Below are 13,306 nucleotides of genomic sequence, written 5' to 3'. Positions count from 1 at the left end.
TAGCTGGGATTATAGGCATGCACCATCACACCCAACTAATTTTTGTATTTTTAGTAGAGATGGGGTTTTGTCACATTGGCCAGGCTAGTCTCAAACTCCTGACCTCAAGTGATCCACCTGCCTCCGCCTTCCAAAGTGCTGGGATTACAGGCGTGAGCCACTGTGCCAAACCCAAGGTACAATTTTTTAAACCACGAGCAAAGACTATTATACCGAGTCACAGAAAATAAGTAGGAATTAGTCAGATGAAAGAGCAGCGGAGGGTTGAAGAAGGGTACTATGGGCAAGTTGAGTAACATATTGGATAACAGAGAAAGCAGAGGGGAGTAGGAAGAGATGAGGCAAAAATCTAAGCAGTGGTGTAATCATTAGGAGCCCTGTATACTCAGCTTTTGAATTTCAATTTTATTTTGATGTCTGTGGGGAGCCATTGAAGGATTTTTTTATTTTTTATGTATTTGTTTTCTCTCTTATTTTCCCCATTTTCTTTACTCTGAAGGATTTTAAGCAGGCAAGTGAGATGTTCAAATTTCCATATTAGAAAGAACACTAGAGCTGGAAACATATTCAAGTACCCAAATAATTTAATATATAATAAAGATTAATTTTCAACTTAGCAGAGAAAGGGGATTTATTTGGTAAATGGTTCTGGGACAACTGGTTAGCTGCTTGGTTGAGAAAACCAATGATGACTTCATACTGTACACTAAAATGATTAAAGGGTAAAATTTAAAAAATGTTGCTTTAAGAAATATGTTAGATAAAGATTAATTTGTGTGACAGGTGAAACACTCTTAAATTGACTGGAAAAAAGTCAATATTCAAAAGTGGTTTGCCAAAGAGAATAGACATATTGCCTAAACACACATGAACACGTTATGCCTCACTTGTAAGTGGTCCAGAAGAATAGGGGACTGCCAGACCATGGGGGAGCAGCTCTGATGATAGCACAGTCTAGGTTGTGGCCATGGATATGGGTGGCCAAAGTAGAGTAAAGGAAATTCGTAACACTGAGCTCAAAGAGATCTGAGGCCAACATTTGATGGTTTATCTGTAAGGACGTTTAAGTTATCCAAGAGAATCCGAAGAGTTTGAGAGAGAGGAATCCTTATGAACCAGGTGTCAGGGTCTTAGGTGACTGTGGGAATTGATAGAAAAGAGTCAGCCATTGACAGGAATAAGGAGGGATAGAGGATGCTGTAAACTATGGCACTAGCATCAGTGGCAACACTGAGCATATGTCTCCACCAGCTAACACACTGACTGATCATATTACTCATGGGACCGCCACAAAAGTTTTTCCCTATAATTCCCCACTGGAGCTGGTAGTGCATAGAGAATGATTAGGTGACAGTGTGTGATATGACTCCAGAGATCAAAAGCTCTGTTACCAGAGGTCTAATAGGAAGGATCCAGTGAAGTACAATGGTATTTGCTTCAAATGCATAATCTGGAGTGCTCCCTATAGGTTCTTTTCTTCCTCCAAGGGTAGGGTTAAGGAACTGATCTAGTTTAAGTACTCTGTTCTATGAGGCTTGTCCATGGATTTCTTAAAATGAAAAGAAATTAAAAGAATTTTGGCCAGGTGCAGTAGCTCACATCTGTAATCCCAGCACCTTGAAAGGCTGAGATGGGAGGATTGCTTGAGGCCAAGAGTTTGACACCAGCCTGGGCAACAGAGTAAGATCCTGTCTCTACAGATACGTTGTAAAAATAATTACCCAGGTATGGTGGTGCGTGCCTGTTGTTCCAACTACTTGGGAGGCCAAGGATCACTTCAGTTTGAGATTGATGTGAACGAAGATCGTGCCACTGTACTCCAGCCTGGGTGACAGAACAAGACCCTGTCTCGAAAGAAAAAAAGAAGAAAGAAAGAAAAAGAAAGAAAGAAAGAAAGAAAGAAAGAAAGAAAGAAAGAAAGAAAGAAAGAGAGAAAGAGAGAGAGAGAAAGAAAGAAAGAAAGAAAGAAAGAAAGAAAGAAAGAGAGAAAGAGAGAGAAAGAAAGGGAAAGGGGGGAGGGAGGGAGGGAGGGGAGGAAGGAAGGGAAAAGAAAGAAAGAGAGAGAAAGACAGAACTATTCAGAAGGGAAGGAGGAAGAAAAAAGTAATTTTGCCTATTAGCTTCAATGTAGTCTCTTTCATTTGGGTGACAATCAAGGGATTATTTTAGAATAGCCTAACATTTTTTTGGTCTGAGATGTAGTTATGCATTTTAAACTTGGTCCTATACCTGATTTTAAGGACAGGTAAAGTAGCTTTGAAAAGTCCTTCCTCAGGTTAGCTTGCTATTGTCTTAAAAATAATTCTAAGTGGCTGAGGATAAATAAAAGGAACTTTCCTGCTTTAACTCCGTTTTGTTAATAGTCTGGGCACCTGCTAGCCAACAGAAAGTAATGCAACACTTTCTTTTAATCTCATGACAGTTTACCGTTCTGGGTCAGAGGTGGTATCTGGATAACTTTTCTCATGCAACATCGTTTAACTTCACAACGAGGGAACGAGTGCCTGTAGTATGTTTGAATTTGTACCCTACGACTGATTATACGGTGAATGTGAGCCTACTGAGATCTCCTAAGCCGCACTCAGTTCAAATAACAATAGCAACTCCCCCAGCAGGTGGGTGCAGATGTCTTGTTTTTGTGCGTCAGGACAATTTGCCTATGTGATTCGAACTATGCAGTGTGGCGGGCATAAAGAGTGCTAGTCTGGGAGTCACGAGACGTGCGTTCCAGTTCTATCAAACTTTGTTAACTTGGTCTGGGGTTCAGGATGCCTCAATGTTACCACTTATCCTCTCCCCTTGCAGGGTTCTCGGTGGACTGATTTATTCAGAGCTCCCTGGGAATCCTAAATTAAGAATTTTGTAAAGCACTTTTTTTTTTTTTGAGATGGAGTCTTCAGCCCAGGTTGGAGTGCAGTGGCATGATCTGTGCTCACTGCAACCTCCGCCTCCCTGGTTCAAGCAATTCTCCTGCCTCAGCCTCCTGAATAGCTGGGATTACAGGCGCCTGCCACCACACCCGGCTGATGTTTGTATTTTTAGTAGAGATGGGGTTTCACCATGTTGGCCAGGCTGGTCTCGAACTCCTGATCCCCCAACCCCCATCCTTGGCCTCCCAAAGTGTTGGGATTACAGGTGTGAGCTACCACGCCCAGCCAGTTTCTGCTTTCATAGTTATTATATCTATATAATAAGTGCTGGGATTACAGGTGTGAGCCACCGTGCCCAGCTTTCTGTAAAGCATTTTATCTCTCACCCCAAATTTACAACTGAATCCTAAGGGTATTCATTATCGGCAGCTAGAACCAACTTCCAGGAGTCCATGTTGGCCAGGCTGTTCTCAAACTCCTGACCTCAATTGAGGTCTCCTGATTCAGCCTCCCAAAGTACTGGGATTATAGGCATGAGCCACCATGCCTAGCTTCAGTTTTTATCCTATTTTTCATAGCACATTGAGCCTGGCATCTTGTTGTATCTGTACCAACAGAGTTTGCACAAGGAGTACCTCCTGACATCATAAACCTACCCCTCAACACATTTTCAGCTGCATAATAATGCTCACAAATTGAATGTGAATTCCCTCCAATTATTAAATTCTCAGAGAAATAAAAGTCTATAAATAAAATCTGGCTGGGCGTGGTGGCTCACATCTGTAATCCCAGCCCTATGGGAGACCAAGGTGGTCAGGTTCAGCCTCTGTAGGTTGCCAAGCACTCTGGAGTCTACCACATGTTAAAGTGGGTGGATTGCTTGAGCTCAGGAGTTTGAGACCAGCTTGGGCAACATGGTGAAACTCTGTCCCTATAAACAATACAAAAATTAGCTGGGTGTGGCAGCACATACCTGTGGTCCCAGCTGCTTGGGAGGCTGAGGTGAGAGGATCTCTTGAGTCTGTGAGGTTGAGGCTACGGTGAGCCAAGATTGCACCACTGCCCTTCAGGCTGGGCAACAGAGCAAGATCGTCTCAAATAAAGAATAAAGAATAAATAAAATCCACCTCCCCTTGTAAAATAAACTAAACTGTAAAGGCATTAAGTCCCCAATTTTTTCCATCCCCCATCTTCTCCGCCGAGTCTTGGGTAGAGTGTCCTGCCGAAATGGAGAGTGTGTTCTAGCTGTTGAATCCTAGAAATCTTGTTTTGTAATAGATGCTACTTCTTTGGTGTACAGGGGACTGGCAAATGCTGAGGCTATGAGGCAGGTGCATCCTTGGCATAATCTAGGAATGTCATGGAAACCAGTATGGCTGGAGCAGAGAGGTGGAGACAGTGGTGAGAGATGAGGTCTAAACTCTAGCATGAGTATAATAAATGAGAGGCCCATGGTATCAAGTTCAGAAAGAAGTCTGTTGTTACCTTCTCCTTTGCCTCCCTAAATTACTAGTAGTAAATATATTGTAGCGTGCATAGTTCAGCCTCTGTAGGTTGCCAAGCACTCTGGAGTCTACCACATGTTAATTTCAACTTAGATTGAGAAACGTCTTCTCATCAGGGTAGTTGGATCATTCTGACATTATGTACTGTCTTTGAAAATGTTAGACATTTGCAGTGGTGGCTCTGGGTCTTTCTTGACGCCCGTTCCAAGGATTTAGAACCTTTTCATTTTTATTGCTTCTTTGAGCCCTCTTTCTACCCCAGCTTTACCACTGCTGAAGATCTGTATCTGTTTAATGAAAGAGCCTCCGTTCTCTCTGGGCAGGACACCCCATATTTATCTTAGAAAACTCTTCAAATGAAATGCATTGTCTTGCATGCTTCCTTCACTGTCTCAATTTTTGACTCTTTTCTCTGAATTTCTCTAACCCAAGAAAGATCCCCAAATTGTTTTAGTTCTGGACTCCATAGGCTCCAAGTATTGAATGTCTGCCTGTGAGTCCTACTTCTGGGTTAGATTTCCCTTTTGTCTTCCATGGGGAATTACCCTTAGCTGATCTGTGAGCTGCTACTTTCACTGGTCTGATGAGGTCCAGGGAATCTGCTGGGTTAGTGGGATTTCACCCAAGCCCTACCTTCTTGGAATTGAATTTCCAAGACTTAAATGGACGGTGCTTCTTTGATGGGAACTGAAACATTTCTTGCCACCGCTTCCTTTTCTTGATCAGAGACATAGCCCTGGGATGTTCCAGGTCCCTCTGAGAACATTCCTACTTAGTAGGTCCTGCTCAGCTCTAAGCCTTTACCCTTCCATCTAAGTCGTTTCTGTTCCTTCTTTATCCCCAAGTAGGGCTCATACCTTTTGCTAGGTCTTAGTATTTTCCTTCTCTATATTTGCTTTTTGTTTTCAGTTTTCATTTTTTGTTCTCCTCACATAGTACTTTGGAATCTGCCTCAGGTCTCTGTAGAGAAAGAATGATGTCACAGAGCTCTGGACCTGCCTTAAACATCCAGTGTTAAAATACATTCTTCCCACTTTCATTTTCATTAAGAGGTGTTTATTTTTATTCAGTTCAGCCTAAACCCAGGCCTAGGCTTGATCAATTGTCATTCTCCCTGATCGTGTTTAATACAGCTCTATTTCCCAGGCAGATGTCCTTGTAGCCTGTGCAATACTGGTTGTCCCATCTACAAAAACAACGCCACCTTGAAACTCACTTAGTGATGCTTGAAGAATTCTGCACTGATTGTTCACTGATCATTCTTTCTCCTTTTAAACATGTTGACATTTCTTTACAGAGTGTCACAGGTCCAGTTATTAAGGAAGAAAGGAAGAGTTCTCATTAATGCCTATTCTCGCTCCTCTATTTAAAACTTTTCCTTGTCACATTTTTCTAACTGGGCCAATATGATTTCAAATTTTCTTCTTAGTGTTATTTCCTTCTCTTTATTTCATTTCTCTCTAATCTTATCCTATCTGTGGGACCAACACCTGTTTTGTAAACTGATTTCATTCCTTTTTCAGAGACAGGGAAAATCATTTCTAGGAACAGAGTTCTAGGTATACACTTTTTGTTATTTCTTTTTAGCATTTGAGTTTATAATAATTCCACTTGACTTTTTTTCACTTTAACCCCAAAAGAATTTCTTATCTAGAATCCCCAGTCTGAGTTTCTGCGAAACAGATCATCCAAGGCCATTTAAAAGCCCTTGGCGTGGTGGTGAACTCAGCCTGTGGAGAAACCATGGATCCAGTCTTTCTGCAGTTCTCTCCTTAGCCCTGGATGAAATTCCAAACAATATAAAGAGAAATGGAATTTTGGCAAGCTAATCTAGTGTTCTCTACTAATATCTAGCTCCCCCAAATGCTCTTTAAAATCTCCCACTAATGTTCTGTTTGTGCACCTTAAACTTTAGCAAGTGTAATAGAGGTTCTGATCCAGTAGGCCTTTGGGGAGGGAAGCAACTTTTCATTTCTAGTGAGCTCTCAGGCCTTGCTGATGTTGTCAGTCCACATTTTGAGTCACATTGCTCTAACCACATAAACCTTAGCTACTTCTGGGCAATTTCAAAGCTCTTGCAGGCAGAGATGTGTTAAGAAAAGAAAGACTAAGAGAAAAATAAATGGTAGCTAAAATAATTCCATCTACTCCTGTCTAAAAAGCCTGTGTCTTAAGCGCTCTGTGATTTACAAAGTTTTCCTGGTAATCAGATATCTACCTACCTCATCTGTTCCTGAATTGCAGCTGCAGACACCCAGAGCTCTCATCTCCCCCCATGGTACCTTGCTCCCCCTGTGGCAGCTCTTTATACTCAACGCCCCAACCAGTATATCTACCTTTTTCAGGGAGATACTGAATCTTACCTCTCCTTTCCATCTGAGTTTACACAGGACAAAGAGATAGATGTATGAAAAGTAGAGTATCAACTTTATTGATCTGGGCAAGTTTCCAGGACTTTATTGATCTGGGCAAGTTTTCCTCCAACACTGAATTTCAGGTAAAAGCTATGTTGAAGGATGGGGTTTAGCTACTGTGGCCAAGTGGAACTTCCTGCTTGCTTTCCCCCTGGAAATATGGGCAGTTGGGTCTGTAAAGGAGCCTTGCCTGGCTTACCCACCCAGTCTCAGGCTGAATAGCAGAGGAAAGGGCGGTGACAGACACTGGTTACTTACCTCTTGGAAACTGGAGATACTCAGTGTGCCCCATGTACCTGTGCAAGAAATTCAATTTCTCTTTATATTGTTTGCTTTCCCAGAGAGCAATTCTGCATTTTGTTTGGGTGGCAACCTGTAACATATGAACTTATTACTTGGAAATGTGACTCAAGGAATTGTAGTTTCCTACCAATTAGATTACATATTTACTGTCTCTTCCTTGAGGATTAACATGCAGGGAATAGGGAGAAGCCAAAATTGTCTTTTCCTTCATGGAACTGGAAAGACAGGTAAAGAGCAACCTTTAATACACTCCACTGAGATCGCTGATCTCTGTAATTAGCATGAACAGGAGAGGTCCGTGATAGTTATAGGAGTCTGTGTTAGGAAAGCAATTTAAATTACTTTTAGTTTCCTTCAAATTCATTTGTTTTGAAGGAACAATTTGTTTAAATTTCTTGATTGATTTACCATCATTATTTTATTTGTTGATCAAATTTTGTGTTCATATGGATATGTGTAGTTTATTCATACACTGAGAGTATGACTATTTTGATTATTATTTATGTTCTTTCTTCTATTTTATGGTTTCTTTCAATTTTGTTTATGGTGTTTTTGACATATAAAAGTTTTAGATTGCTGGGTGCAGTGGCTCACACCTGTAATTCCAGCACTTTGGGAGGCCAAGGTGGGTCAGAAGATCGAGACCACTCTGGCCAACATGGTGAAACTCCGTCTCTATTAAAAATAAAAAAATTAGCTGTGTGTGGTGGCACACCCCTCTAGTCCCAGCTCTCGGGAAGCTAAAGTAGGAGAATTGCTGGAACCCGGGAGGAGGAAGTTACAGTGAGCTGAGATCATGTCACTGCACTCCAGCATGGTGACAGAGTGAGACTTAGTCTCAAAAAAAAAAAGTTTTAGATTGCTATACAGTCAAATCTATTGATACTTTCCATTGTGATTTATTGCATTGTTATTAAGTGTAGAATTTTCAAAAATAAAAGTGTATTTATATTCTGTCTTATTTTTCTTTAAGTGACCTGCATGGGTATATGAAATAAAAGGTAATAGATTAGCTGTCTAGGCTAAAGAAGAAAGAAAACAAAAGCAGAGACATAAAAAAAAAGGAATAAGGTTAAGAATAATTCAGGCCCTTCTAACCTATTTACTTATTCATTAGTGCCTCACAAATTTAGGTTTAAGTTTTCCTATCCAGCCAGAAAGGAAACCATTGCACTGTCCATGTTACAACGCAGCAGTGTTTCTCATAAATTGGACAATGTCCGAGCAGCGTTTTATGAGGATTTCATAAGGCTAATTTTTTATATTGCCCCTGAACACAGAAAAGTACCATTCAGTGTAGAGTGGCAGAAAAGGTATGTTAGAAATGTCTGTCTGCTCTTTGCTGATCTGGCTTGATTCAGGGATAGGATTAGGTTATTTAGATTATTGGGAGGTATGATTGGAGTCCATTTCTTTCAAGCATTGTTTCCTAAATATTATTTCCCCCAACTGAGATTTGATGAATATTTGGTGTCACTGAGCTAGCAACTGTTTTCTCTTATAAGTACCCAGGGAGCAATTGTTCTGTGTTACCAATTGAATAACAAGGACTTGTGCCTGAATTGAAGGCTGCCCTCCTCTGTTGGAAGGTTCAGCCCAGGGAGCTCAGCCAAGGGAATTGTTTGAATCTGCTCTGCCAGTGAATGGGTGATTGAGCCCTTGAAATTCCTCTTCATAGAATATAGTCACAGGTGTTTAGCCTGAAAAAATTTCACAGTAGTTCTAACCAGATACCAAATTTGCCTAAAGAAAAATTTCAATAAAATAACAGTGAAGCTCCCAGCTTTGAACCATATTATATCTTGTTGCCCTCTCTAAGATAAACTACTCCCTAAAGGTAAATCAAGGATAACTAAGATGATACCGCTGTTTACAGAGCAGTTATACAATATTAACTTACCTTGCAGCATAGTTGATTTATAGCTCTTCTTTTTGACAATATTTAGCTTGCAAAGCCAACTGTCTATATGGGCTACTTCTAATTGGAGATTTAAAAATCATTATTATTTATGTACAAAAGAATGCTTTTATTTAGTTCTTTTTAGCAGGAGATTGCATGTATTTAGATATTCCCAAAAGAGTCTTGGTACATTTTTTAAAAATCCTAAAAGAAGAAAGGATTTTTTTAAACTGCACTCTTATCGGGGAGTAAAGCCTGGTACAAAACCGTAACTCTTAAGGTGTCTTTATGACACAGGTTTTGAACAGAATGCATAATTTGAGATCTATGTGGATTTTATAAAACCCCCCGTAATGGATTCCTGTTCACAGAATTAAAGTCTGAATAAAAGATAATAAAGACCATAAATAATTTAATGTTGTTTCTGATATTTTTCCACAGAATGATAAATATTATAACAGTATTCTGTGGTGAAGAGTTATGCCTGAAGTCTACCTCCTTTTCTTACAAACCATTAGCCTGAGAAACCCATACTTGCAGTTGTCAAGCCAGAAATTGGCATGTGTTTTACATGGAATATACAATCATCTGAATATGCCAAGTATGGAGAGAGTAAGTGTTTGTTCTTTTAACAGATAAGATAATGACCTTGTAGATCCTGCTCAGTGAGACTCTATCCATAACCTTTACTTATAAAGATGAGTAAGTTGTTTAGAATTGGTGGCTTCTGCTAAATGAGTTCTAAGTAGCTCTGAAGGCAATAGGTTCATCTCATTCCTTTTAGAACCTTCATTTTCTAATCATGTACAGACACACACTCCAAAACTGCCCTCACCTCGGCTGAAATCAGAGAAAGGATTACATGCTTTTTAGCCTAAACTATTCCTTAGTACCATGCAAAGGAAAGCTAACTACAAGATATTTAAAAAACTTTTATTTACTTACAATTTTTAAATTTGATATAATTTGAAAATCTTCCCTTTCTCGCACCCCTACCCCTTCATGTAATATATCCCATGTGGTCATTTTGTATTGTTTTATGCGGTGTTAGATTCTGTTCACTAATATTTTCTTTAGTATTTTTGCACCAATATTCATAAGTGGTATTGGTCTATACTTTTCTCTATTTTTTTGCACTATCTTTATCAGGGTTAAACATTAGCATTTTCCTTTCTTCATAAAAAGACTTTGTAAAGTTTCCATCATTATTTTTACCCTGGGACAATTCATGTAGCGTTTGGACTATATTATTTTGGATGATTTGGTAGAATTCATCAAATTCTATGAAATGATCTGGGTATGGGACTTTTCTATGGGGTTGTTCCTTGGTGACTTTCTCAGTTTTATTTTCTATGGAAATGTTTCAGTTTAAGCTTTTTCTGTCTAATGGAATTAATTTTGGTAGTCCATATTTTCTAAGGAATTATGGATGTATTTCATCCAAGTTTTAAAATGTTTGTATACTGATCTGCAAAGTAGTTTTGTTTAACTTATTGAATTTTCTTCTGTCTCAGTGATCATTTCTCCCTTTATTTCTGCCCTTTTTCTAGATTAAATTAGCTAAGTGGTTTATCTATTTTATTAGTTTTTTTAAGATTTTGGTTTATTAATTGGATCTATTATTTTTTTATCTCCCTCTCACAGCATCAGGGATTAACAAACTGTGACTTGCAGACCAAATCTGGCCTGTCACCTGTTTTCATAAATAGTTTTATTGGAGCAAAGACAGAGTCGGGTAGTTGTGACAGAACTGTCAGCCTGGAAAGCCTAAAATATTTACTTATGTGTCCCTTTATACATACAACTTATCGATTCTCGCTCTATATCATTAATTTCTGCTTTCTTTCTTTTTCTTTTTCTTTTGCTTTTGAGACAGAGTCTTGCTCTGTCACCCAGGCTAAAGTGCAGTGGTGCGATCTCAACTCACCAACTGCTCCTGGGTTCAAGCGATTCTCCTGCTTCAGCCTCCCAAGTAGCTGGGATTACAGGTGCATGCCACCATACCCAGCCAATTTTTGTATTTTTAGTAGAGACGGGGTTTCACAGTGTTGGCCAGGCTGATTTTGAACTCCTGACCTCAGGTGATCCACCCACCTTAGCCTCCCAAAGTGCTAGAATTACAGGTGTGAGCCACTGTGCCTGGCCAGTTTATGCTTTCTTTTGCTTTTCAAAGGTGGTTGTACTGTATTTTCATTGTGACTTGTGGCTTTTAGCACTAAAAATTGTCCTTTGTCATATGTAGTGGTTTTCAATTTGAATTCTGCTTTGTCTTGTATAGGGATTGCAGTGCCTTTTTTCTTATGGTTTCAACTCCATCCTATTATTTTATGTTATAACTACTATATGAATTGTGTTATATTTTCTACATTTCTTTCTCTGTGTGATGGATTTTCTTTGCTTTTTAATTTATTAATTTTTTTTTTTGAGACTGAGTTTTGCTCTTGTTCCCCAGCCTGGAGTGCAATGGCACAATCTTGGCTCACTGCAACCTCTCCCTCCCAGGTTCAAGCAATTCTCCTGCCTCAGCCTCCCTAGTAGCTGGGATTACAGGCATGCACCGCCACACCCAGCTAATTTTGTATTTTTAGCAGAGACGGATTTCTCCACATTGGTCAGGCTGGTCTCAGACTCCTGACCTCAGGCGATCCACCCTTTTCGACCTCCCAAAGTGCTGGGTTTATAGGCATGAGCCACCATGCCCGGCCCTATTTGTTAGTTTTTAAAGGAAGGTTTATATTTTTCTAGTGGTTGCCTTTGTACTTTAAAAAAATGTCCTGTCTGCCTTCTGTTTTCTCATTTAACTTTTTACCATCTGGTTTGTCAGATTTTTTGTTTATTTATTTGTTTGTTTTTAAGACAAGACTCGCCCTATTGCCCAGGCTGAAGTACAGTGGACTGATCGATCATAGCTCACTGTAGCCACAACCTCACGAGATCTTTTGCTTCAGCCTCCTGAGTAGCTGGGACTATATGTACAAGCCACCGTGCTCAGCTAATTTTAAAATTTTCTGTAGAGACAGGATCTTGCTTTGTTGCCCATGCTGGTCTCAAACTCCTGACCTCAAGTGATCCACCTTTCACTTCCCAAGTGCTGGGATTACAGGTGTGAACCACCACACCCAACTGGTTTGTCGGTTTTTTGTTTTTGTTTGAGATGGGGCCTCACTCCCAGGCTGAAGTGCAGTGGCAGGATCATAGCTCACTATAGCCTTGAACTCCTGGGCTCAAGTGATCCTACCTCAGCCTCCCAAATAGCTGGGGCTACAGCCACCATGCTTGATTAATTTTGTTATTATTATTATTTTTTGTAGAGACAGGTTCTCCCTAAATTGCTCAGGCTACTCGTGTACTCCTGGCCTTACGTGATCCTCCTACCTTGGCCCCCCAGAGTGCTGGGATTACAGGTCTCAGGCACTGCATCTGGCGTGGTTTGACAGTTTTTAATAACATACTTTAACTCATTTTTTTCGCTTATGACATTCAACTATTGAATCAACTAGTTTATTCTATTTTCTTTCTTCTGTGTCCCTTCTCCTCTCAGTTTTTCAGTTGTATTATTTCTACTTTATGAAAACATATAGCATTTATGTATCATTCTTCTGCCTTGCCCCATTTTTATTTTCGTCTTAGAGCTACAATTGAACTTAGCAAATACTTATCATTAGTCCTTTTACTGAAGTTTCCCAGGTTTATCTCTTGGATGAACCTCATTTTCCAGTAGATTCCTCAAGAGCACAGTATTCCTTGAGTCCTTGCGTATTTAGAATTGTTTCTCTATAGCCTTGATACTTGAAAGATAGCTTGGCTAGATATGAAAATCTTAACTCACACTCTCTTGATTTGCGTTTCTTAAAAAGATTCAGTTATTTTGTTGCCTTGTTTTCTATGTAGCTTTTGAGAAGTTTGATGTAGCCCAATTCTTTTGCCAGCAGATCTTATTTATTTCTTTGAGTGAAGACCCTGAGATTTCTTTCTTTATCTTTAAAATCTAATAGTTTTACTTGGATACATTTTGGGGTGATTGTTGTGGGTCAGATTTCACAGGTGGATCCTTCTAGTATTTCTACCTAGGTTTCTTTATTTTTGTAAAGTTATCTTGAATTATAGTTTTAAATACTAATTCTGTTTCATGCTTGTTTATCTTCTTCAGAGAATTTAATTATACCTATGTTGGATCTTTGCCTGTATTCCACTTCATTCATTTTATTTTTGACCCTTTTAACTTCTTTTTAATCTCATTTTTATTATTTTCAATTTTTTTCCTGTATTTCTTCAATGCCTTTGATTAAATCTACCCTTCTTTAGGCACCATGA

At 39.4% G+C, this 13,306-nt stretch overlaps 1 protein-coding gene across 6 annotated transcripts in view; it reads left to right on the top strand.

Annotated features, from left to right (window-relative positions):
- The window catches only part of SUSD1 (sushi domain containing 1), a 145,248-nt gene that overhangs the window by 79,723 nt on the left and 52,219 nt on the right, over nt 1–13,306 (top strand). For all 6 annotated transcript variants that reach the window (XM_078374325.1, XM_035254695.3, XM_009001270.5 and 3 more), the window contains one exon: nt 2,423–2,615. In XM_078374325.1, coding sequence (XP_078230451.1) covers nt 2,423–2,615 — 193 coding nt within the window. The remainder of the gene's footprint in view (nt 1–2,422; nt 2,616–13,306) is intronic.

Source organism: Callithrix jacchus, chromosome 1 (assembly GCF_049354715.1).
Source record: "Callithrix jacchus isolate 240 chromosome 1, calJac240_pri, whole genome shotgun sequence".
NCBI classification, from domain to species: domain Eukaryota; kingdom Metazoa; phylum Chordata; class Mammalia; order Primates; family Cebidae; genus Callithrix; species Callithrix jacchus.
This window is presented reverse-complemented; position numbering and strand designations above follow the sequence as displayed.